Raw genomic sequence first — 26,433 nt, forward strand, 5'->3', positions numbered from 1 at the left:
GACATGGGCGGTTGGCCGGCCTGCCTGCTGGTTGAACTCCTGGTCGAGGGGACAATTTGCATATTAGCCTTTTATTATATAGGACATACACTGAGTAGCCAGAGTATTATGTGTTCAGAGATCATAATAATATGGCCACTCAGTGTATACACACACACACACACACACACACACACACATTTGGCATACACTGAAGGTGCTCAAAACTATTTTATTTTAACATAACTTTTTAAACAAAGTTTTAAACCCACCTTATAAAATAGTTTGCAATTTTATTCTCTGACATCATATATCCTTTTTTTTTTTTTTTCTTTCCATCAAAGCCCTTAAAACACCAGCACTTTAATCACCAAAATGCCCAGGTTACCAACACACCCATTTTGGCTTTGCTGCACAGAGTAACCCGTAGGAAAGATACCTCCAGAATTCGCTCGTCATCAATTTCATTGAAGACTGTGCCATTGATCTGATTTGGCTTCAGGGCAACCCAGTTAAAAACTGGCATTCTGAATTTCGTCTTGATTGGCTTCTTAATTTTCACAGCTACAGAGGTCAGAGAGAAGGAAATTAAGATTCCACCACCACCACATGACCCTCCAGAGCACTCAGACAACAGTCCTTGCAGATGACACATTAACCCTGGAGGAAGGCTGGCGGGTGGCGCCCAGGTATTCCAACCCCACACGTGGCTGCGGCCAGAGCAATCAGAGGCTGGCTGGTACCGAACTGTGTTCAAGTCACCTAAGAGCCAGGGGCTGTCTTTTTAATGCGGGCAACTGGTTTGCTGCATCACGGTCACAATGTCTGGACAATGCTTAAGACAGATAAATACTGGGGAGCAAAAATGATCAGTCATGCTGTTAGCGGAGAGGGCACCTGCTCCGGGGACTGAGACTGAAATGGTGAGCCCCAGTGTAACTTTGACATCCTAAATCCTTAGCTCTAGAACACGTCTCTCCGAACGCATCTCAGAAGATGACCAGAGACTACAGGTAGTGTCTCTCTGAACCACCAGGAATGTAGCATCAGGAATGCTGACTTCCAGCCAGAGCAATGCATTCCTGTGGATAATTTTAAAAATGGGGGTTATATTGGCTGCCGAGTGATTTCAACAGACTCAGGGCCACGAGTTGCTGAACATAGAAAATGTTCAAGGAGACAGAAGGGTACTTGGGATCAGGACTTGTACTGCTTTTTGAGCAGGGCCCCCACATCTCCCCCTCGTGAAGAGCACGTTCTCCCCAGGGCTCAGCTGCGTGGGACCACAGGCATGGACGAACTCAGTCAAAACACTGAAAACCTCTGAACAGAGAGGGAGAGCTCTATCTCTGAGAGGTCCAGGGGGCAGCACCAACCCCTCTTACTTTGGTGAAACGAGCTAAAAAGGCAATCCATAAAAAATGCCATTAGTTAATTACACATCATAAAGAAGTCCTCCCAAGCCATTCAAGTTATATGTATCTGCCTTCCTAAGTATGTCCTGGGACGCCCACCATGCTACTTGGGGGCTTTGCTATTGGCCATCATTAGCAAGAAAAGGAGAACTTCAGTGCAAGGGGAAATAATGCAAAACACACCCTGGCTTTTACCTGGCGGCCTGCCTCAGTGGGAGGCAGACAGCGCCTCTCATTCCTCCAGAGTTACACGTGCGACATAATCCACAGCAGAATGTCATCTGTCACCGACACAGAGGCATGCAGGGACACAGAAACACAGCTTTGCCACACCAGGCCTTCCCACTCCCAAGTGCGACACCTCCGTCCCTACTGCCCAGCAGTGCCGGGCTCCTCGCCACACGGCATCCTTTGCCTATGCTGCCCAGGAACACCTAAGGCCTTTCTGGGACCCAGGAACAGCCCTTCCTCTGGGCTGGGACGTGGGCGATGTTGAGGGGCAGGAGGAAGGCGCAGGGAAAGGGCTGGGTGAGGAGCTGACCATAATCTTTGGTGAGAGGCCAGGGACGTTTGGTTCCAGCATCCCTCCACAGGCACTGTGGCCTCTGGACACGCACTACAAGTCATTCCATTGGCAGCCACCTAACTTGTTAACTCGTTAGCGAGATTAGTAATAAGCCTGAGATCAGAAGACAGGCAATCAAGTCTTCAGGGCAGGCTGTCCTGACTCTGGGGAAGGGGGTATGACCCGAGGAGGAGCTCCGTAGGTGACCGTGGCATGAAGTTCTCAGGCTAAGGGGGTGGGTAGGCGCTCCAGGAGAGAGCCGGAGCCCAGGGAGGCGGCACCAGCAGCTGATCCTTGTTCTGTGGCGCTTTCTCTGTTCCCCCAGAATAAACCCAAAGTCCTTCGAGAGCTGAGGCCTTAGGCCCAACTATGAAAATTAAACTAAAAGGAAAAACACTCCTTTCCTCGGGGAGAAAGGAATGTGGCACAGGATCCAGGATGTCTGCTTAAGGGCCATCATCTCTCCTACAGGTTCAACTGAAACGTGTGGGCAAGCCTGGGACAACAGTCAGCCAACACCGAGACGTCCCGCAGACACAGAGTCAAAATGCGATGGGTCAGTGTACGGTGGAGTGGAAAGATGGAAGGCACGGTGTGACCAACAGGAGCACAACGCAAATACTCAACACACTCAGTGAGCAGCAACCTACAGAAAAGCTTGATGGGCCCGTCTTTTGTGGAAGCAGGAAGAACAAAGAAAATACAAATCACATTAGATACAGTTAGCGTCAAGCGGCTCAGCAGCTGACACACTCCTCACATAGACTCTCAGGCTTCTCGGACACACTTCATGAGGCAGGCCAGAGCCAAAAATTCATTTCCCTTCGGGCCTGCCTTGAAGACTCATTTATTTTGTTTTAAAAAATAATCCTTTTTAGAAAAGGGGAAAAAAATGATTTCATTATAGTGGTCCCAAACAGCCATATTCAACTGTGCTAAGTATTCCCAAAGATAAGGAAAATGTTTTGATGAAAAATAATCAGCCGGAGTCCACACCCTCATTGTGAAGTTCCAAAGCGCATTCCACCACAGAGACAACACAGGGTGCAGACTGCCCAGTGCCCTGCCGCGCTGGCCTCACTAGGACCTGGGAGCCAGTCGATCGATCAATCGCAGATTTGAGGAAGTCGGCCTTATGCTTCAAACGCACATTTCCCACCACTGTGATTTCCTCTGTAAACTGCAAAGAAAACTTGACTAAATAAACATAGGGGACCTCCTCCTGGTCCCCGTCTCGGCCACCAAGAGTACACTTGCTCATGGCCTGCTGGAGGGACAGACATCCTTTGGCCTGCAGACCCGGGGACCTAGTGGTCACAGGTTTCTGGCTTCCCAAGAGCCCTGGGCATGTCCCAGCTCTGTCTCTGGCTCTACCAGGACATCCTGTTTCTGTCTGGCGTCTTGGTTCGAGAGAGAGACAGCTACTGAACACCCCGGCGAAGCATCTCACAGCATGGCCTGCACCACTAAGCGTGAACGGCCAGATTAAGGCCGAGTAATGAAAAGAGATGAAAGGCCTGGTAGAAACTGCCGGATCGCAAGCTACCAGCTACGCGTGAGGTTCTCACAATCCTTACATCTTGTGAAACAGATCACCCTGTGATTGTTGAGAGGACACAGGGCACTATCGAGGAGTTTCTTCAATCCCACACACAGTCCTCTAAACTGCATGAGACACAAAGGGGACAGCTCCCCATGGTACCAGCTCCAAAGGTAGCAGTGGGGAATCGGCTGAACAGAGAAGCAACCGGCCAACACGTTTTTAAAATTAAGCAGGCAACAACATTAACCAGCGAGGACAAGACCCGTTCAGAAGGGCCCTGGACCCACATCTCGGCCTCGTGGCTCCTTCGCTCGGCAAGGCAGTCCAGAGACCTGGGTGAGCTCAGGTGGGTGCCAGCGGAAGCTGCGTCACCTGTGAGGTTTCGCCAGAGAGAAAGGAAGCAGGACCGAAGGGGAGGCACCTCAGCCGGCACGTCTCACTGGGAGCGCGCTTAGGGCCACGCGGAATCCGTGAGCCCAGCGCACACGACAATTACAGGTGTTCACATGGAAAACAGCCTGCTGGTGGGGCAGGTTCCTGGGTCAGGTTAAGGCTTTTTGGGTTGTTTATATTCCAAAAGCCAACAGTTCACGATGACGCGCTTTCTGTTTTTGTCCTTCAGAGGCAATAAAAGCTCCAGAGGGAAGTGGTAGTTTGGGAAGACCTTGAAGGGTTAAAGTAAGTCCCTGGTTTCCTGAGAACATTACTTTGTTTGTTGCTTGGACAGTTTTATGGGAGTTGGGGTGTGGACCCAGGTTAGGCCGGGCGGGGACGCTGTGGGGGGACAGGCTAAGGGACGCAGGCTGGGAAGTCCTGGGCAGCTGCTGTCTTTTAGAACTACTGCACAAAGCTCTGAGCCCTACCGCAGCCTTGGCAATGGGAAAACATCACAGCGGCGGCTCTGGGGCAGAAATGAGAGCTCGAGAGGGACTGAGTGGATGAGGAAGCGGGATCACCTGATGTCACGGGGACAGCACTGCGAAGCTCAGAGCAGCTCCCCGTGCCGGGAAGGCACGCCGGGGCCGGGAGAACAGCTTGCAGTGCTTTAGAGAGGAGTAAACACGCATTTCTGAGTCGAAGATGAGAACTTCCATTTCAAGGCATTAGAGCAACTGTCTTCCTCTCGCCCACACCCCCCCCCTGGCTTATTGCTGGCAGGGGAGGCCGCCGCCACATTGGGTCCCGGTCGGCAGGAAGACGAGGTGCACGATCAGGAAGCATTTCAAGGCATCCGAATGCGGCTGTTGGCAACATCCTCCCTGAAAGCGTCACTGTACTACAGAGAATTCTGACGCCCTCCGGCACTCAGAAATGCCTGCAAGCCTACATCGGGCAGTTACACAAAAAGGCACGGCCCCCCCCTTTTAGGGAACATCGCAGATGCCTTCAAGACAAAAGAGCCGCAGGCCCCAGAGCAGTCTGTGTCAGAGCTTCGACTACGACAGACGTCCAGACGTGTTTGCTGGACCCGTGAAGACGCACGCATCCCCAGAAGGTAACCCGTCTCGCCCTCCCCTGGAGGGTGCTAAGACAGTGTGGGATCAGGACCTCCCGCCAGGGAGAGAGTGACAAACCTACTGAGAGGGAACGGCCCCTGAGCGTGACCATCTCCCCGGCACCTTAGCAGGATGTCCTATCAAGAGGAGAGACGTGACATTTCAAGAGACCTGGCATTTGAAAGAACGGCTTGAACCCTCGGAAGTGAGACCAATGAGTATTCCTCACCCGGGTACCTGGGTCTTAGTCTCTGCTCTTACCTGCTAATCCTGAGTTGAAAACCACTGTGGGCGAAGACGTCCCAGGCAGCGGGGGTGCGGAAGGAGGAAGGGGTGGTGGTAGAGGAGGAGCTGGCACAGTCTCGGAGGCAGGACCCGGCAGAGGAGGCGGCGGCGGAGGGGGTGGGGGAGGCGGTGGCGGGGGAGGGGGCGGAGGAGGGGGGGGCATAGGTGGTGTTACCGGACCATTTTGCACTAGCAAAAGAAAAGAAACAAACTGACTTAGAAAACAGGGGAGTGGTTTTTCCCGCCACAGGCCACGGGCACACAAAGGACATCAGTGAGCAGTGAGTAGAGGAAAGAAGAACAAATATCCCAATACCACCCCCTTCTCCCGCCAAGGCCTCTTACCTGCTTCCGGTGCATCTGACAGCAGAGGTAGAGGTGGGGGAGGAGGGGGCAAGGGTCCTGAGGCGGCGGCCCCCGTTGCGGGTCCCACCGCTACTTCCGAGCCCGTGGACAACGTGCCGGAAGCCACAACCGGCAGTATGGCGATGTCCCCGTCCCCTCTCTTCTGAATTTTAATGGTCCCTTGTTTTTCCAGTTCATGAATCTTTTTTTCCAGGGTCGACTGTCTTTGAATGGCTTCTTCTTTCTCTTTGACCATTTTCCTTAATGTGTGAACCTGGGTATTTGCATCTTTGTAGATTTCCTGCAAAAGAGTCCACGGTCAAGCGTTTGTCTTCACAGGACATGCTTGCCCCTCACCACCAGATTGGCAAACTGAGGACAAAGAAAACAGCCGAAAGGAAAAAAAAAAGAAAGAAAGAAAAGAAAGAGGATGCTCGGATAGAGGAATTCTATGGAACTCAGCCAGAACCTATAAAGTCCCATTCGTTATCGTTTGCTCACTGGCAATGCACGCGATATATGTTAGCAGTTCTTATTGCTAATGTGGCTCTTCCCATTAGTTCATGCTCCACTTTCCCTGCAGGGGGAGAGGCACGGGGCCGAGATGACCCAGCCGTGACTTCAGAGGTGACTTTGGGATATCCCGGTGGCCTCGCATGTTTTCCTTTCACTTACTTTAAAATTCATTCTAACTCTGGCAGTAGCCAATGGGGCCCTACATTAGCCTTGGACGGAAGTCCGAGTGGATTAAAAACCGGCAAGGTGTGGAATAACCTGCTGAAGAGTGGCCAGGGGCCGGCTGGCCCTGAACGGGTTTCCCCGGCCTTCACAATGGCCCCGGCCAAGCGCAGGACAGCCATTGCTGCAACGTTTTCCGCTCGGGAATACGGTCAACAGAACAGGCCCGTGCTTCCCTCCACTGATCACTTGTTTCTGTCTAGGTTTTTAGCAGAAAACAAAGAAGTTACCATTTCAATTCAAAGGCTGTCCAGCTTCCTTTTATCAGGGGCTCACAGAGGCTCCACCGAGAGGATTTTATGGCACTGACTTGCCGGGCCTTGTACACGGGACCTCTCACCACAAACCTCCAGCAGGCAGGGAAACATTCTTCACACCCTGTCTCTTATTAATAATCTGAGCGTCTGCCCTTGAATGGAGTCCATATGCTACAACTCCGTCTCGATGGCATGCCAGAAAATAAATGTCCTAGAGTTAACTCTAGGACATGTCAGACTATCAAGCAACACACACAGACATGATAACCATCGCATAAAACGTGCCATTTCATTAACGGTGGTGTAAAGGCAAGCCATTTGCCCGAAAGCCCTCCAGGCGTTTCGGTGGTGTTATGTTCTCTACGATTCTAAACACACTGATGGGGCTCCATAAATACCTGACATGGAAGGTAAAACAATGCTAGCGCCAAATAAAACAGCTGTGCTTATCTGATAATAAAATGGATTGGTTTTGCTTTGACTTTTTTCCTTTCCTTTTTTTTTTTTTTTTGGTGAATGCCATTAGGTCTCGCCTGTGTTGTGATTTCACCATTTCCATGGCAACCCCCAAATCTGGTTTCAAGTAGAAGCAAAGCAGAGCAACAAAGAAATCCAAGTTCTATTAGAAATAAATAAGTGGCATGCATTAAATCCATGCTGTGTTCTTATTTCTAACCAAATGAGCGGTCCACATAATCCACTCCGACTCGTCCAGATGGGAAAATACTGTTGCTCCTAAAACCTGTGACAGGGACATACTGCCCGGAGCGTATGATTGCGCACGCATGTGTACAGCCCACAACTGTGCACTCTTCTTTGGAGGATCACCTCGGAAATAGTCCCAACACACAGGCTGCCCCAGTGCATTCCTCTGACAGGAACGCTCGGCCGGAGCGCCCTCCCCGCGGTGCCCACGGGGCCGCTGTCACCGTCACACTCACTCGAACCACATCCAGCTCCTTGTTCCTCTGCATGAGCTGCTTCTCCAGTTCCACGATCTTGGACATGGCTTCGTTCTCCGTGTCTTGCAGTTTTTCAGACAACTGTAAGGTTGGACAGGGAGGCTGTGTCACAGCCCAGGGCCACTCCGACCAGCTCCTGGGCCCTCGGCAAGCCGAGGAGCGCAGAGGCCGGGAGGGGCCCATCACAGCCCTGGGCGGGTCCCACAGGCTGTTGTACGGAAATGTTAATATTTATGACACGGCTCTGAATACATTTTGTTTTTAATGGGAATTAATTGATATACGGTCCTTAATGAAACCCATACGTGAGTTCTTTCCCGTCTCCCTCCATTTCTGCAGGGGCTGGAGAAGAACGGCTGAGGGAGGAGGAAGCCCACCTTTCCTTCCCCGAGAAGGGCCCTTCGGCAAAAGGCTTTGAAAACTGTGGACCCAGAAAACTTGGCTGTGTTATTATAGGTAACCAGCTGAAAAAATACGACTGCCTGTTTGGACCCAAACTACCCAAATACCAAAAGTCATTTTGGAGGGGCCGCTCACACCCACAGGTGGCCTCTACGAAAGCGGGTTATAGAAGTCTGGTCGTGCAATGCTGGCTGAGGCTTCCAGGGCAAGACCGGGTGAGCCGTGGGTCAGAGCGTTCCTCTCCGCATAAGGCTCTAGAACTAAGCAGCTTCGCACTTCTTACCTCTCCCTGAAAACGGTCGCAAGTGAAGAAAATCAGGGAGGCAGGCGGAAGGGAAGAGGAGAGACTTACATTGATCAGATCAAAATACCATGCAAATCTCTTAAGGGAAGAAACACTAAGCCCGTAACTGCTCTTCCCAAGCAGGTGTCCGCCAGGCATAGCCCGCGTGGGGAGTTCTGGCGACTTGGCTTAACCACAGCCACGCAGATGCACATGTGCAGAGTGACGGGAAAAGGTGAAGGACATTAAACACATGTAATACCAGGAACTAAGAAAATGTGGAGGGAAAGAAATGTTCAAAGGGGAAAGTAAATGTCCCTCCAAAAGAGAGAATTCATTTCACAATCTCAAGGACACTGTCAGACCAGGAGAAGAATCGGGTCCTCACAAGGCCTGGGTTTTTAAGCAGCACCGTTTTTCCGTCCATTCTTGCAATATTACAGTATCAGCTGCGTGGATGAACAAATGAATAACCTCTCATCCTCCTGGGACCGCAGCGAGAAAACCCCCTGAATGGAAAACGAGTCCCAGCCCTGATACAGTGCTAACATCACACTGAGAAGACACGCTGCCTGAAAGAGCGGGACGTGGGGAAAGCGCACCGATTCCCCTGAAAAGGCTCATTGGTGAAGTGAATCTATTAGAACCTGAGGAGCCACAAGGCAGGAATGTGCAGACAGGCATCAGGAAGCCACCAGACGCCCTGTCCACGGGCTTGTGTGGACACATTCGGTAGAAGGTGACTCATATTCAGGAGAAGAAACGTATTCCCCTCGGGCCAAATGCACATATTTGAGTTGCACTTCCCTCTAGGTAATGCTTATCACATAACTCTCCTGTGCCAACAACAACGTGGCCAGGGACTGTGGACGCGGCAGACACTGGGCAGGTGCGCTAAGTCAAGGCCACGATCCCAGAGTGTGAAGTAACGCTCCTGCCTTCCTGAGAGAACCCCGAGTGGCCGCTGACAGCTCTCTAGCTCATCCCTGTACTCCACGCCCTGTCATTCCCGGCCACCAAAGCGGACACTTATTCTGCTCTGCAGCCCTCAAAACACAGGCCTGTTTTCCTTTTCTGGGAAGTAGTTACATGAGAGAGGTTTTCTTCCAGCTCCTCCACCCTTTCCAAGGCTGCGTTCTTGGTCTCGGCGTCCTCCAGCAGGGCTCCCACGTCAAACACATTGTCCAGGTACGCCTGGATCTGCACCTGCAGCTTGTCGCTCTCCGTGTGCTTCAGCTTCTAAACACCAAATGGCAAGAGAAGGGGGTGTTAGCCTATCTGTGAAAACAGAACGTAATTACCCTACAGTCTACGCAGTTTTGTTTGTTCCACATAGTCTTTTCCAAGAGAGGGTTTGATAGATCCTCCTCCTTAAGAGAATTTAAGGAGTGACCATCCCAGAGGGTACCATCAGCTTGCTTTCTGGGGAAGACCTCTCGCAAATATACACTCATTTCCCTAATCCTTCCTGTGGGTATATTCCCCATGTGGGTACATTCCAACTTAAATGATGCAGGTGAAGTCAGGAAAACAGAAAAATTAAAAACAACTTTGAATGGGAACAAGAGTCACAGGTAACATAAAACTTGAGAGGTAGAAGAGACTGGAGTGGGTGGTAACCGGCGTGGGTAATGATGGCAGCTCTAATTGGAGATAGGGCTGGGGGACAGTGGGGCAGGCACTGATTGATTGAATATACTGGCCTGGGGGCTTATTTTAACACAAATTGCTAGAGGCCACCCTCCATGATTACTTCCCTATGACACTGCCCCCCATCAGGAGTTCAGGGTTCCCAAAGGACAAGTCAGGAAGCTCCCTCCCTCCATTCTCTGCATCCCAGGCCAGGCATTCCAGAGGAAGAGATCCAACTCTATGGTGAAGTTAGAGGTCAAGTAAACCAGGACTCTTCCTTAGAAGTAATGTAAGTCACGGCTTTCCCCGGGGAGCAGATGACTAGCTGGAATAATATCTGGCACATGGATGGTGTCAATCAACATGTACTGAACAAATCAATGGCTCCTTAACAAGGCTGGTTGAAAACTAGTGAAGCATTTATACATTATATGCTTATCATATTCTTCTTCGAACCACTTCTATTTATCAGGGTCCAGAACCAACAGAGCAGGAAGTTAGAGAAATAGAGTGTTTTGAAAAAGTCTTAAAATTTTCTGAGGAATCCTACTCTACATAAATCCCCAGGAAAGCAGACTTTCTCCCCGGTCTGATCCGGCATTCTACCCCTGAGCTTGTTGGAAGAGAGTATTTTGGTTTGGGAGTCAGAACTGAAAAAGATTTCTAAATAAGGGTGGAGTCTAGAAAAGAAACTGGAGAAGTTTAGCAGGGTTTTTCTCAGATTTCACAATGAACAACAGGTGCTAACACGTTACTACCTGCCACTGTAACCTGGAGCCTGGAGTGAGCTCTGCGTGGCCATCACAAAACTGAACCCAGAACAGCGTTACGGAGCTCTACACCCAGATCTGTTCTAATACTGCTACTCTCAGAGCATGTGGGGAAAGACAGACCCACCAAGATCTCAAAATACCTTTCAGTACATTGTCCTATCAGAGATAGTAGTGGATCTTTAAATGGGAAAACAATTCAAAGCCATTCTTCAATAGAAACCAATCATGCCTCTCTCTGAGGAGTCTGAGACAACATTAGGCCAGTCTCTCCTGGTCTGATGAGCAAGGCCATAAGCTCCAGAGTAACCGACTCTGTGACTCCGCCTTGCAGTAAACTGAGGGTACAGGTGTGAGATTCCCTGGCTCCACCCCTAAGGACGACGGGCAGCTGAGCTCCAAGGGCAGGACTTCTATCTGCTTCATAACCAGAAACAGCCTTGAAATTGAGGCCAACCATTCCTGCCCAACCACTAGTGATCTTCCAAGTTCAAATGGACCATTCTTATCTAGAATGGAAAACCTAACTGCCAACGAGTCCAAGGAAAGGGTATATTCTGTGCACACAGAGCTACTCGAGCCCATTTACAATGTTCACATCAACTTTCTGAAGAACTTCAGGGAACTGGCTGAGCATTTCTGCAAGGGAGCATGAGAAAGAGAAACTTTAGACCCTCTTGTCCCAAGAACTAAAAGTAGAACTTCTAAAGCCACAAACATTTTCAGCAGAATTTAACAACTACACAAGGAAGTCTCTAGTGTTCCCCCCCCCCCCCTCTCTCTCTCTCTCTCTTTTTCCTAGGCTCTAAGGAATTATTCATCACTCTACAGCAGTCTGGGTTTGACCTTCCCTGCACAATCAGGTTCCCCAGAGTAACCAAGAATGTGAATTGCCCAACATTCTGCCCGAATGAGGGGTGCAGTGAAACTTTGGACCCAGACAGAGCTCCAAAGCAGAGGAAAGCTGCAGCAAGGCTACGAGAGAGGTTCTCTGCCTCTGATACTAACAGACTGCTGGCAGAAGACAGCGGAGGGCCCAGGAGGCCTGCAAGAAGCCAGTTTCTCTGGCAGACTGCATCCCTCAGGTGGCTTCCTTTTACCTAGCAGTACAGTAAGTGGACGGCACAGAGCTACAAGTGTTCTTTAGCCACCGCGGAAGTGTATCTTTGAGGGTAGGCAATAAACCAGGTCTTCTATCAGAGCCAAAGCTTTCAACTCTACTTACATCCAAGTATTCATCCAGGCCTAACTTGGTAAATTCATACTGGAGGTGAACTCTGAAATTCATATCTTCTACTGAATGGACTACAATATTAATAAACTGCATAGAGGCCACCTGAAATGAAATTGCCAACAGGTTAGATAGGGTTCCAAGCTTGTTTTTTCATGTTAATCATAAAATATGCTTTCAATTGCACACATCAAAGCTCACTTACCAATTTTCCTTTTTGTTCATTTTATTAGGTCTTTAAAAATATTTTATATCTCTAAAAAATTCAAAAGTCATATAGGTATCATAATTACATACCACTTCACATCCACTAGGATGGCTATAATCACGAAGAAAGATAATAACAAGTGTTGACAAGGATGTGGAAAAGGTAAAACCCTTATCCACTGCTGGGGTTGGGGGTGTAAAATAGTGTAGCCGCTGTGGAAAGTGTGATAGTGCCTAAAACTGTTAAACACAGAGCTCACATGTGACCCAGCAATCTCATTCTTAGGTAAATATACCCAAGAGAAAAGGAAATACACATCCATGTAAAAACTTGTACACAAATGTTCATAGTAATCAAAATGTATGTATGTGAAACAATGTCCATCAACTGATGGATTAAAAAAATGTGATATGGCCATACAACGGGATATTATGCAACAATAAAAAGGAATGAGGTACTGAAATGTGCTACAACATGGGTGAACTTGAACTCATTATAAGTGAAAAAGTCACAAAAGATGACATGTATTATAATTCCATTCATATGAAGTATCCAAAATAGGCAACTCTACAGAGACAGGAAGTAGGTTAGTAGCTGCTTAGGACTGGGCGTGGGGAAAATGGGTAGTCACTACGGATGGGTGTGAGGATTCTTTTGGGGGCGACAAAATTTTCTAAATTAGACTGCACTAAAAATCTGTTGACTTGTACAGTTTAGTGGGTAAATTGGATAGTATGTTAATTATATCTCAGTAAAGGCATTATTAAAAAGTCTTATAGGTATACAGAGTAAACTATGAACATTATTACAGCTATATTGTAGAAAATGTGAAAGTTATTACAAAAAAAAAGCATTCAAATCTCCTATAATCACAGGTGATTTGATTATTATCACTTCTGAAACCTCACTGTGGGCCCCATCATCCCAACAGGATCATCACAGGATCCCTGACACTCATCTTTCCACTTGGAACAATGAACCGGGTTCCATTCCATAGAAGCCTTGGATTCACTGCTTTCTACCCACAATTGCATCAGTGGCCCTGAGACCAGCCACAGAGAAAAACCAGTCCCCAGTTTGGTAAAAGCAGCACAGAATTCAACAGATCTATTTTGCTTTTAATAGTGACAGTCAGTTTATTTATGGTGGAAATATCCCACTAATGCTTTCCCTCCATAGTTAAACAGAGCCTCCTGCAAGGAGGTAAGATGATTGTGGGAGCCAGATCCACGTTTTCTCCGAAAACCACCTCACTCTTCCTCTCTCCCCCAAACCTCATTTTCTTTCTCTTTTCAAAAGTATTTTTTTGTCGCATTAGATTCTTCTTGGAGTATTTAATGCATTGGATATGCGCTCTAGGTGACAAGGAGACACCATGGCAGTTAATTAAAAAGTGACTTCAGGTGCTGTGGAAAAATGTGCTAAAGAAGATTTGGTCAGTTTTTTTGTTTTGTGTTGGGAGGTTATGCCCCTTAATTGCAGTTTATGGAAAGCCTCATTTTCTGGAGGAAAAATATTTGGCATCTTTCCACTTCTCTTCTGAAAGCAGGTCTAAATGATCTGTTGAGTTTTACGACATGCCTGAGAGGCAACCACTTGCTAGGTGATGCATGCATCGAGCACATAGTATCCACATACCAGCAGTCTCCATATAAGGTTCCTCAATGCATGTGCATGTGAATAAATGTGCTCGTAGGAAACATGCTCTCCTTTGTAAACAGTGCAGGTGTTTTAAGGACTTATAGTAATTTTAGCAGAAACTCAAATGGCAGAGAGATCCTGTACGTATGATAAATGAGCGAGGTGGGCCACATGTAACAGAACAGGGAATGGTGTGGAGAACTGGAACAGAAAACCTCCATAAAAGATTCCATCTTTCTCATTGATTCTGGAAGGGGCTGAGGGCCATGATGTGTATTAAATTTAAGGACCCATAAAAAAAAATTTACATAAATGGGTTAGAAATCTGTAAAGCTATGTTTCATATTTTACAGTCACTGAAGCAATTCCAAGGAAAACCCTGCCTGGCGTCCGAGCACAGGCTCAGAAGACTCGACAGTGTCGGACCTGACTGGGATGTCTGCTCCGGGCTGGCAGTGACCTGGGAGATGACCCAGGTGAGGAACTCCGGGGTTCGGAAGCTCCCTGCACCTCCTGGATTGGGTCAAGAAGGCCTGCCAATCTGGGTGCCCTCCAGAGGAACCTGACTCAGGAAATTCTCTATAGTGGAGCCCGCCTTCAGTCCAGGATTGAGCCTTAGGCATATGGATTCAGAAGTGCTCAAACTCCTTTTACTCTTAGTTATGTGACAGCCTGCTGAGCCCCATGCTGTTGCACATGATTTACCCGTAAGTGGATCTGCAGTATAGGTATGCCCTCACAGAATTACTAGAGCAGGAAAGAGATCAAGGGGGGCGGGGGGGGGGGGGGGGGGGGGGCGGGGGGCGGGGCGGGAGGAAGGAGAATCACTGCTGTACATTAATGTAGGGGATATATAGAGTCAATTCCACAAACCAAAGCACTTTAGTCTTGGGAATATTGTCTAGAGAAGGGCACTGGCTCAGGTGTGCAGAAGGCAAAATGGTCCGATTCTTGCTTCTGCCCTAAGGACTCCCATGCAGCACCATTGACGGTAACATTAGCGGCTGCAGCATATGTACCGTGCACGTTACCTTCCTTTTCCCAAGTGCATGCTTCACGCTTTATCTGCTGTAAATAACCAGTACTTTTGGCTTGTACTACAGAGTGTACTGAAGGAATAAAACTGGAAATAAATGCCATCAAGGGAAAATACAGATTAAGAGGGACAGTCTAGATTGGATCTGTAGCATATTATGCTCAATTTCCTGTCCTTTGTAGCATACTCATACATATGGATGTATACTACATATAAATATCAATGGATTTAGGGAAAAGTGCTGAAATTGAGTTTGTTTTCTTGAATGTAGTACAAAAATAGCTCACCATAAAATCGATGTTATTGTCTTCATTCCTGAAATGTTCCATCAACTTCTCAAAGCGCTGTTTTTCTCCACAAACCTGAAACACACATTTTCATCGTGCGTGTGAAATTCCAAACATAGGCATCCCAAAATTAGATGCAGAAATTTTAGCATTAATAATCATTTCCAGAATACCTATTTTTTCCCTCTCTCACACTCTATTTACTTTTCTTCCACGCCAGTTAACTCACAAATAGCAGCCTGAGCCAGGACCCGCGCTGATCCTGGGTTTCCTTTGCAAGTTCTCCTGATACTCTGAGGTCCAAATCAAATGTGTTCTTTCCTGGGTTATCTTTGCATGACCCACCAACTTTTTTAACCTGCATTCAGGATACCAGAATGTTGTTTATGGTAATTTTAAAAAACCACCAGGGTTCTCCTTTTTTACAGAAATACCAGGACCACACATGCTAAGAGATCTTAAAAATTTTGTATTTAAATTCCTTGAAAAACAAATTCAAATTTTTGATATCATGTCTAAGCTAATTAAGTAATTTTAGTGCATAAGCTACAATACTGAGAGGTCGCTGTTTCAATTCGTGGTCAAGGCACAGAGTCAATCCCCAGGAGGCACTGATCGGTGTTTCTCTCATCCATATTTCTCTCATCCATGTTTCTCTCTCTCTCCCTCTCCTTTCCTATCTCTCTGAAATCAATAAAAACGCATTTTAAAAAGAGATTATTGAAAAAAAAAAAAGTCCTCATGGTTGTTGGACCAGCATTTCAGAAACAGTAGCTTATACAATATTAGATCAGCTCAGCAATTTTCAACAGGTGTGCTGCAAGAATTTTTAAAACATGCAGTACCTAACTATTTAATCAGGGGCACTGACCTCTTTTCCCTTAAGTTGTCAAATAAAAATAAAAATGGCAATAGCTAGCACAACAATAGCCATCTGTGTGAATGGATCTAATTGTACCCCCCCCCCCCTTTTTTGTGAGATTAGCAAAAAAAACAACATTGTTTCGGTGTGCTGCAGAATTTTAGTAATTAGTTAATGTGTGCCATGAGATGAAAAAGGTTGAAAATTACTGGACTAGCTGATTAAATCCTGAGCCCTAACTACCAGTTGTAAACTGGAGAGCTGGATCATTAACTCTCCAATTCACTCAACCTCGAATTTAACAACACACATAAAGAAACACAGTTACTATAACTGGGTATCACAGGAAAAGGAGTAGGGATTGGCCCACTGACCCTGCCTAGCTACAAGGAATAAGGTAATTCCCAAGTAATCAGGAATTGTGTCCAGAATTTTATAGGGCTGAGGAAAACACCTGTGGGCACCAACAAAACACACTACTGGTAGCCTGTGGATAAGAAGAGATGGCATCAAATCCAGAACAAGCAATGTCAGATCAATTTCATGCTGGGTAAAGATCCCCTAAATCATTATCCTAGTCTGGTAGGCAGGACTGAAACAGACATTATGAAGAGCTTTGACTATATATACATTTCTTTAGAAATCATTCATTCTGTCAACAGACAAATCCATGCTGAGAACATGTGTTATGAAACAGAAATACCTTTAATCTTTACACACACACAAGCACACAAATACACACACACATAGACGTAAATATTTTCCAATTTACAGCTGCTATGAATGTGATGAAAAGAACCCAAATGCACAAAACAACATTTGCCAACACAGATCCCAGCTTCAGGAAACCTTGACAGAAGGACCTGACCGACCACTCTCTGCGCCCGCTGTAAGAGCTAGAAGGGCCCCTTCGTTCTGCTCCATCCAGCCCTGCCCGTCAAGTTTAGACAGCCTGCTCACTGCTGCCAATCTCTCCTCTGCTAATGGATTCAGGGTGGCGTCGCTGACACTGTGCCAGGGGAGCAGCAGACCAGAGGCCCCTCAGCCCTGCCGACGGAGAGGAAGCGTGCACACCAGATCTACATTTGTTTCTGTAACCCTTGAGCAATCATTAAATAGGTGTACCCTCCGATCACGGCGGGGGGCGGAAGGCATGCTTGCTGCTTGGGAAAAGGTTGGGAAAAGTCGTGTCCACAACAGAGGAACGTCGTCGTGGCCCAGAGATCACATCTGGACCTCCCCCCACACACGCTGCAAACAGGACCGGCACGGCCGAACGTGCTGCTTCTCCCCTTGGAAACTGGCCTCGTTTCAGAAGTCGGTGAGGATGAAAGGAACGAGACCACTGATTGCCAGTTATTTCCAGAATTCGCACACTGGGGATGGTCTCGGGCCTTCAGCAAAAGGACGTCAGAGCCGGAGCATGTCTGCACGTACATTTATTGCATGTTATAGTTTACTGCATTTAATGTCCATATGCCAACAAAGGCCAGACAATAGATGATCTGAAAACTTTTAAGTGAAAAGAAAACTGTACTATGGCAACTGAAATCTGTCATTTCTTGACTTTTATATTCACTGGTATTTCCCAATCCCCCACGAACACTGACACCAATCTCCTGTATGAATAGGGGGTAGCCACTGCAGGAGTTGGGGAGGCAGTGACCATAAGCGACACGGCCACAGGAAGGCGGGGGGGAGGGGGGGCGGGCAGCAGACGGAAGAGAAGCCCTGCTGGGCACTGGCCACTCCGTCGGGAGTTAGACTTCCACTCCAGCAGCCAGGGCTACCAGAAATGGAGTCAACCAGCAGAAAAACAGAAGTAGAAGCCCTGGAGAAGCAGCTACTCTACTGTAAAAATATGTCTACTGCAGGGGAATGCCCAGCCCTCGGGCCGTATAAGGCCCACAAAATCATTTAGTCTGTCCCTGCCAAGTCATGAGGGGTGAATTAATTAAATGTTTGACCAAAATAGAGCAGGCTAATTTTTAAGTCGATAATTTTGTATTGTCCAAGAATGATGTTATAAATATCCAAATGGCCCTGGGCAGAAAAAGGGTTCCTGACTCCTGGTGTAAAGTGACAATGTTCAGGCCAGGACGCTGGAGCAGACCTCAGTTGGCTGACACAGCCACCCGTCCCCCAAGCCCTGTGGGGTCCTAACACAGCTGGGCCTCTTCGCACTTGAAGCTCTAACAATGATGGGGTGAGGGGCGATGAGGGCAGAAATGGAACTACACGGAGCATTAAACAGGGGACCATAAAACCTGGGTTATAAGTCGCGGCTCTGCCACTGCCCCTCAGTGATCTGGGGTAACTCAGGGAAGCTCCCTGGATTTGGGTTTAACATCCATGAATCTGAGAGCCTGAGGTCACACCCTTGGTTTTCATGGCCTGTTCTGGGAAGCCATTAGGGTCACAGAAGAATACTTGGGAAACTCCAGGAGTGGGGGCTTGGCTGGGAGAGAAAAAGCACAAATGCGAAAGGTTCTCAGGACTTGTATCCTCACGTATCCAGCTCTGCTTGGTTACACGAGTTTCCTGGTAAGATTTCTTTTGGAAAAAGAGTTTCATTGAAGGTTTCCATTGCTAATAAAAATTGGGGGTAGGGGGAGGAGGGAATCCTCTCACTCTATATCTTGAAGATCTAAGCTTCTAATCTAGGCCTGGCAGACAACATGGTATTCCCACACTGACTGGCCTGGAAGCTCTACAAACCCAATTTAGAGAGGTGCACTCAGCTACGCAGGCCCTGAACACCACACGTAAGGGCCAGAGCTCTAACTCAGCGCATCCGCTCACTGGTGTCCCGGGAGCAGATAAATCCTGCCCCCTGCAGGTCAGAGGGGCCACACCCAGGACGAGCAAGACACATTTTCACTTCAAAGCAGGACTGAAGCAAAAGCACAGCCTCTGCCAAAAACCAAGTCAATTCCGCTCTATCCACCATCTGTGGAAGACATCTCTGAACACTGTCCCGAAGCATTTAAATAAATCTGGGCCCTGGATGCCAAAGGGGTGGCTGTTTAAAGCATCTCTGAAAGTGGGCAGAGGTTAGGGGTTGCTTTCCCTGAAGGCTACCAGCGGAGAAAAGGTGGTTTTACGAAAGCCTTGTAATCAACAGTGCTATCGTGCTAGCCAGATGCTGAGTGAAGGACAGACCGCCGGCCTTCGGCCCCTTCTCCGTTCCCCTTCAAGGTCAGTGACTGTCTTTGGCTTCCCCCAGCACCAGCTCCCAGGACACCACACAGAGTCTGCAGCCAGCACGAGGCCCGACTCTCAGGAGGAGACTATAAAATATGCTCCTGGGCAGTTATATAAAAATTAAAGGCCCTTGCTTAAGTGTTTCCTTCTTGCCCTGCTGCCTGGCGCCTGCCTCAATGCTTCCTTTTTCTCTTCTCACAATAGACCCCTGTGATCCGCAGGGCTCCCTGCAGGAAGGCCTGGGGTAGAGGCAAGTCCATTAGGACTGATTAGACCGCCTTTCTGGGGGCTGCTGGGAAGGAAAGTTCTGTTTTCCTTTCAGGGCCGCGTGAAGTAAACAGCCATTTCATCGCCCAGGTGAAAGCACCTTTCACCTTCTCCTGAGAGCACCAGAGTCAGGGCTCTGCTGCCTCGATAGCCCGCCAGAAGCCGCTTTCTGAGGGGCTCTGTCGCGGCTGGAGGCCTATTACCGCTCCCCCCCCCCCCCCCCGCCCCGAGGTGACTACCCACTTCATACAATGACACCAAAGGGCTGCCGTGACACAGCCAACCTGCTGCTGGCTCTCCCGTCTCCCTGGGATGTGAAGGTGGAAATGTCCATCAAACTGAAGCATTCTGAAGCGGAACACCCCGAACTCGCTCCCCTGAAATGAAGACTAATGAAAGCTAAACAACTGAATGCATTCCACAATCTACAATCCACCTCTCCTTCCTCATAAGATAATAAGGTATTTCTATCAATCCTGGGCTGGTTATCTGATTATGAGCCAGAGGTTTCATCCAGATAATGCTAAACACCCTTTTTGAAAACACCAGTCACTTTTCCAGATGTTTTCAAATATCCAGATGTTTGGCACCAGGCACATGGAGCAACCAGATGACTGTTTTACTTTCCATGCACATATTTTGCTAGACTGAATAAGGAATCCTGATGGAGAAGCAAAGGGCTGGTGAAATCCCTAAAGGATGACTTGTTGACACACCACACCTTAAACGAGAAACGCAGTTTTATCACTCCCCTGAAAAACGATGGACTTCATTAAATTCTAGAGTGCACAGCTCCACAATATAATTCTTCATACATGACATCTTTCAGAAGTATTCCTCATATATGACTTTATTTTTTAAAAATTTTTTACTGATTTTTAGAGGGAGACGAAGGGAGAAAAGAGGGAGGGGGGTGCGAAGAGAAGCATCAATTTGTTGTTCCACTTATTTATGCATTGATTGGTTGACCCCTGTATGTGCCCTGACCAGGGATGGAACCCACAACCCTGGCATATGCCTAATATATGACTTCAATCTTTCCGACTTCAAATGCAAGACTCATATCTCTTGGTCATCAGTAAGGACACATCCAGATTCTTTCAGGCTTCTATTCCTACAAGAAAACCAAAGTGCTTTCTAATTCTTCAGGAGAGGCTGGTATTTAAATAGTTACCAGAGAACTAAACCACAAAGGCCTTTAGGCATCTTTGGGACAACTTACCAGTCGGACCCCTCAAAAGTAGAAGGCCTATCACTGTCCTTTATTTCTCCCCACGGCTTCATCCCTTGAATATGCCCAATCTGGTCAAGCAAGGCAAGAGACGGGACACAATGACATATTTCTAGTGGTCATCACACGTCCACTAAACCACAGCAATAGTAAGAGCTGTTTACATCCTGTGCCAACAGAACTTGGGACCTGCTCAGGGGACAGATGTCAACCCAAGCTCGCCTCATGCCTGAATCACAACAAATCAATTTAAACTGAACAAAGATGTGCTATGAATTCTGAGCCCTTGAGGACAAGGACGCTTTGTTTGTGAGATCAAAGATCCTAGCCCACAAACAGGCAAACGCCTGAAGTTTGTCCACTGCTCTCTCCGCTCACTCACATCCCCTCGGCTTTTTCCTGTGCTCTGCTCCAGGGCTGGGTCTAACCAGGAGGGCCTTGTTCTTAGCTACTGCCACCAGCCCGACGACAGCGGACAGTGCTGCAAGTGTGGTCCTTGAACACCGGCCCCTGAGGCCCTGATACAGAATCTGTGAGCTCAAGACTATGTTTATAATAACACTTAGATGCTGCCAGCCTTTTCCACAGAGCAGACATGTGCAGTGGTGGTGCAAGTGCAATGGTGGGTGAATGAAACTGCTGCTGCCTCAGCACGATCAAGGCAGTGACCCCAAACTATACCAGCAGTCACTGTGTTCATCACAGCTATGCACTCTCTGTTAAAAAAAACACACAAAAAAACCCCAGTCTCATTCAAGAATGCTTTGATGATACAATAAAAAGTTTAATTTTATTTAATATGAACCTTTGGTTACATTCTACTAATATTCTATATGCTGAAATGGGAAGCCTGCATAAAGAACGTTTTCTGCATATTAATTAATATATGCTGTCATGAGGACAAGCACGTCCGTGATTATTCTAGTTGTAAGATGAGTTGGTACTATTTAAAAGAATGACTGGCCAACTACAGTTATTCAGACATATTTATTTGGCAGTTATTTTCTTGAAAATTAATGAAATGAGCCTTTTACTTTAAGGAAAACTATCAACGACAATATTTGTTTCCAAAAACTGAGCTTTCAAGCAAAAATGAGAATTTTTGAAAACTTGTATCTACCCTGAGCTTGAAAGCTTGCCTATATTTAAAGTTTATTCTGATGAGATTGGTGGTAACAATCAATGTGATTTTTTTTAAAACGTTGCAGTATGACATATGTCAATATTTAGAATATCTGGATATTTTGGTGAATAAATATTTTTCAAGTGATCATTGCATGTTGTTGTAAAATTATACATTCATTCAAGATGCAAGACAGACAAGTAAATCTATATATATAACAGCCTAAGTGACCGAACAACCAAACGAACGACCAAACTACCGGTTGACCAGTAGCTATGACGTGCACTAACCACCAGGGGGCAGATGCTCAATGCAGGAGATGCTCCCTGCTGGTCAGTGTGCTCCCACAGCAGGAGCACTGCTCTCAGCTGACCAATAGGTGCCAGACACAGGGCTCATGGCCGGCGAGCCCGCAGCAGGCGCCTAGGGCTGGGATGAGCAGGAGCGGCAGGCGGCGTTGTACTGCCGGTTTGGACCTGATCCCAGCAGGCCATGCCAAGGGACTCTACCGGTGCACGAGTCTGAGCACTGGGCCTCTAGTCCTACCTAATAATAGACAAATATGCAAATTGACCGTACCTTCGCTATGCCCACGATTGGCCAGGAGGCGCAGGGGGGCGGGACTTGAGGTGGCCGGGGTAGCCGATTGGGCCGGCGGGACGCTGAGCTCGCGTCGCCAGCGGCAGCTCGAGCTCAGCGTCTGCGCCATGGCTGTGCTGCGGCACAGAAGGGGCCTCTGGGGCAGCGAGCTCACGTCCCGCCGCGGACCACCAAAAGCGGGGGAACTAGGTGCCTGTCTGCTCAGGCACCAGGCCTTTCAGAAGTCTTCGCCATGCCGGAGGCTTCTGAAAGGCCTGGTGCACCAGCGGACAGGCACCCAGCTCCCCCGCGATCGAAAGCGAAAGCGTGTAGGGGACCCTACACGTGCATGATTTAATCATGCACTGGGCCTCTAGTTTTAATATAAAAGAATACAAGAAGTTCATTAATATGGTTTCAGATTCCACTTTGCAACTAATCTTTAAGAAACTACTACCTGCCCTGTGTTTGTATAGTATCAAAAAAGAACACCCACTGTTACCTAAAAATGCTGTTAAAATACTTCCTTTCCATCTGCATACTTGTGTGGAGCTGGACTTTCAACTATTTCAACCAAAGCAACACACGGGACTGAATGCAGAAGCAGATATGAGCATGCAGCTGTCTTCTATTAATGTAGACTTTAAAAGACGTACAAAAATATAGCATGTGCTACTGTTATGGATTGAATTGTGTCTCCACAAAATTCATGTTAAAGCCCTAACCTTCAACTGTATTTGGAAATAGGAGGTAAGTAAAGCTAAGTGAGGCCATAGTTTTGGGTTCTTAACCAATGGGATTGGTGGCCTTTTGAGAAGAGAAAGAGGGATCTCTGTCTACACACACATGCAGAGCAAAGGCCATCTGAGCACAGTGAGAAGGCGGCCATCTGAAAGCCAGGAAGAGAACCCAACCATCAGCCTCCATAACTGGGAGAAGACAAGTTTCTGTGGTGCAAGCCATCCAGTGTATGGTAATTCGTTATGGCAGCTGAAGATGACTAAGCCACTCTTCTCCCTGATTATTTTACTTTTTAGTTTTAGAAAATAGGTAATTTTTATAGAAACAGTTAAATTAATATTTATTATGTTATATTTAATGAAATAAGTAGGTTTATCAAAATTTTATTTAATTTCTAAATGATAAATTCCAATACATAACCTACCTAACAAAAACTTTTGGGGGAGGGGAGGTCTTCGGTAATTTTTAAGAGTGTAAAAAGGGGTCCTGGGGCCAAAGGTTTGAGAACTACTAGATTACAGAATCACCTCTTTATTCTACAAAGATGATAAAGTCTTAAAATCCAAAAGTTGAAGAAGCAAAACTTGAAGTAGTAAAATTCCTCGCAAGATGTTGGGAGTCAACCACATCATATAAAGACCAACCACATCTGCTATCTCTCCACGGAGATAAGGTCACACCATTCAGAGACAGATCAGGTTTCCCTGTGTAGAAAGGAGCCCCCGTCAATTAAGGTAGAAACCCCCCCCCCTTCCCTTCTGGTGTCTGACAAGGCCAGGGATGTGCCCACCTCTGTCCCAGGGAAGCTCATTACAAGGCTAGACATTCTATTCCTAAAGCCAAGTGAACATTACATTCCAAGCAGAAACATGAGCGCATGGCAGGCACAGTTCTTTCCCACGTGGTCCACAGGATATGTGTGCACCAGAGTTCAGGGAGAATCAGACTCAGTGAATTCACCCAGGTAAACAGACACATTCTGGAACGCCTGACACTTTATACTATAAAGCAACTGAGAACAAATACGCAAACAACACAAAGGTCATCATCTTTTACCAAAGGACTAAACGTGTCCTTGCCCACCACATAGACTACGCTCTCTCCTAGGCTTACACCTCTTCCTGGAAAATGCTTCACCATGGAAAATTCAGTGCTGTCCTTACTGGTGGACCAGTCAATGTGGGATACCACGTGTGTGGCTGGTTCATTTACTGGTGGGAAAGGAGCCCTCATTTTCCATGGCCCAAACCAAACTGCTGCCACAAAACAGAGCCGTAGCTCATGTTACCACGATGGGCCATTTCCAGCCTCCAGTGACGCAGAGCTGAGGGGGAAAGTCCCGTCGGGGCTCAGCGGTATGAGGAGGGGTGACTGACAGTGGTTCCCATAATTGGGAACTGTGGAGCCATTTTTCCTCTACTGTGTATTTCAGTCAATTGTTGTGAATAAAATCTAAGTATGACTATATAGCCTTGGCAGATTGATACAGAGAATGAAAGAGCTGGGCCGGGGCCACACGCACCACTGCAGTGAAAGGAATAAAGAACGGCATTGAACTACAGTGAGAACAGAGTCTGGGGCTTGAGTATGATATGATGGAGGAGCTGGGAACCGAATGACCTGAATAATGACTCCAGAGCTCAGTCTTTCAAACACTGCACAAGCCAGAGGCACTTCCACGCACAGGCCTTCCTGGTGGCAGGTACCGACCGTGTGCCCAGCACAGCCAGCTCACTTTCTGGCTGTGGAAGCAGCAGGCTCCTTTGACACAGAGCAGATTTTTTAAAATGAGACTTGGGTTCAGAGACTGAGACAGCCATTTCCGGGTGGTTATAAAGGGAACTGGGAACGGAAGTCACCACGGAGACTAAAAATCACAGCGACCTATTTTTATTTTAAACTTGTTACTTACTATTCTACCAGCTGGCCTTGGACCCATTACTGTTTGTCCTTGTTTGTAAATCTTTGTACCTATCATTTCAATATCTAGGTTTTTATACCTGCAGTCGAAGAAACACTAAAACCCTTTCAGATGGAACTATTTGAACATATATGCATAATGCATAGCATACACACAGGCACACGTAGACAGAATTTTATGCAGAAACATAAAAGTGTAGACTTGAAAGGGATATAAAGACCATCTGACTAGCTTGTCACCTAACGCAGGAACTTGCACCATAAGATGGCAGACCCTACTGGTACCCTCTCATCCTTTGGACTGTTTTTCGTGTTGTTTGCTCGTCTCTTCCGAGCATCCTCCTCGCCCATTCTAGCCTGGCTCCTTACTCTTCCAGATGGGTGCCCGTGAGTGACCCTTTTCTATTTAGATCACACACACACACACACACACACACACACACACACACACACACACACGTTCCCTCATCACCTCTGTGTAAGCCTGTTCTCTCTTCATGGTCTTCAGAACTAAGAATCTGATGTTGGGCACTCTATCACCACTGAAAAATATAAATAACCTTTTGCACTTGGATGTCGAGTGTGACTCGACACGGTTAGCATTAGAATAAAGGAATCGAGAAAAAAGCAAGCGAGTGTGAAGGGTTAAAAAGCTTATTTTCTTCAACTGAAAAAATTTCCCAGATCGTATTTGTTCATCGTGGTTGTGCTACTTTCTTTCTAATTAAATGTATAGGATTTGAGTAGATTCTTATTCTCCATTCATCCCATCTCTCACTGACTTTTATTCAATTTTGTGGATTCGTATCCATTGTCATGGCCACAAACTTGGTCCAGGCCCCAGTCATTTACCACCTGAAATAGCTATTTTCTAAACTTTTGCATTTCCTTCCTTTAAAGTATTTAATGCAATACACACACACACACACACACACACACACACACACACATATGTGTGTGTGTGTGTGTATATATATATATATATATATATATATATATATATTTTGAAGTATCTTATGCAAAGCCGAAACTTATTATAATTACATAAAATGTCCTTCTTAGATTTCCATAGAATCAAATGGAATAGATATAAAAACACTTTATAAACTGTTAAGTACTTTATTATTGTTAGTTGTTCTTTTTTCCTTTTTCTTTTCCCTCCTACTTTTATCAGTCTTCCAGTTGAGATTTTGTTTTATCACAAGTTTCAAATCTCTCACTATTACTTTCTCTGCAGCTTAATCATGCTGAGCTTTACTTAATAACAAGGGTCCCAGGCAAATGTTTTTTTCTTGTCAACCAGCACATTTATTCTGACTTATGCTGCTCCAAGACAGATTTCATGCCAGTCTCTTCTGTTCCCAGAATTCCCTCTGCCAACCAAGTTAAGTCTCTTTCTTCCTTTATAATTCTGTTCAAGATTTATCCTCT

General features: G+C 46.9%; 1 protein-coding gene across 4 annotated transcripts in view; it reads right to left on the reverse strand.

Annotated features, from left to right (window-relative positions):
- FMNL2 (formin like 2) overlaps nt 1-26,433 on the reverse strand; it is a 304,070-nt gene that overhangs the window by 19,376 nt on the left and 258,261 nt on the right. For all 4 annotated transcript variants that reach the window (XM_079782217.1, XM_079782219.1, XM_079782218.1 and 1 more), the window contains 7 exons: nt 15,076-15,150; nt 11,898-12,008; nt 9,360-9,509; nt 7,565-7,666; nt 5,629-5,929; nt 5,260-5,472; nt 419-543 (listed from right to left, as the gene is read on the reverse strand). In XM_079782217.1, the coding sequence (XP_079638343.1) occupies nt 419-543; nt 5,260-5,472; nt 5,629-5,929; nt 7,565-7,666; nt 9,360-9,509; nt 11,898-12,008; nt 15,076-15,150 (1,077 nt within the window). The remainder of the gene's footprint in view (nt 1-418; nt 544-5,259; nt 5,473-5,628; nt 5,930-7,564; nt 7,667-9,359; nt 9,510-11,897; nt 12,009-15,075; nt 15,151-26,433) is intronic.

The sequence above is a fragment of the Cnephaeus nilssonii genome (genome assembly GCF_951640355.1).
Source record: "Cnephaeus nilssonii genome assembly, chromosome: 10".
NCBI classification, from domain to species: domain Eukaryota; kingdom Metazoa; phylum Chordata; class Mammalia; order Chiroptera; family Vespertilionidae; genus Cnephaeus; species Cnephaeus nilssonii.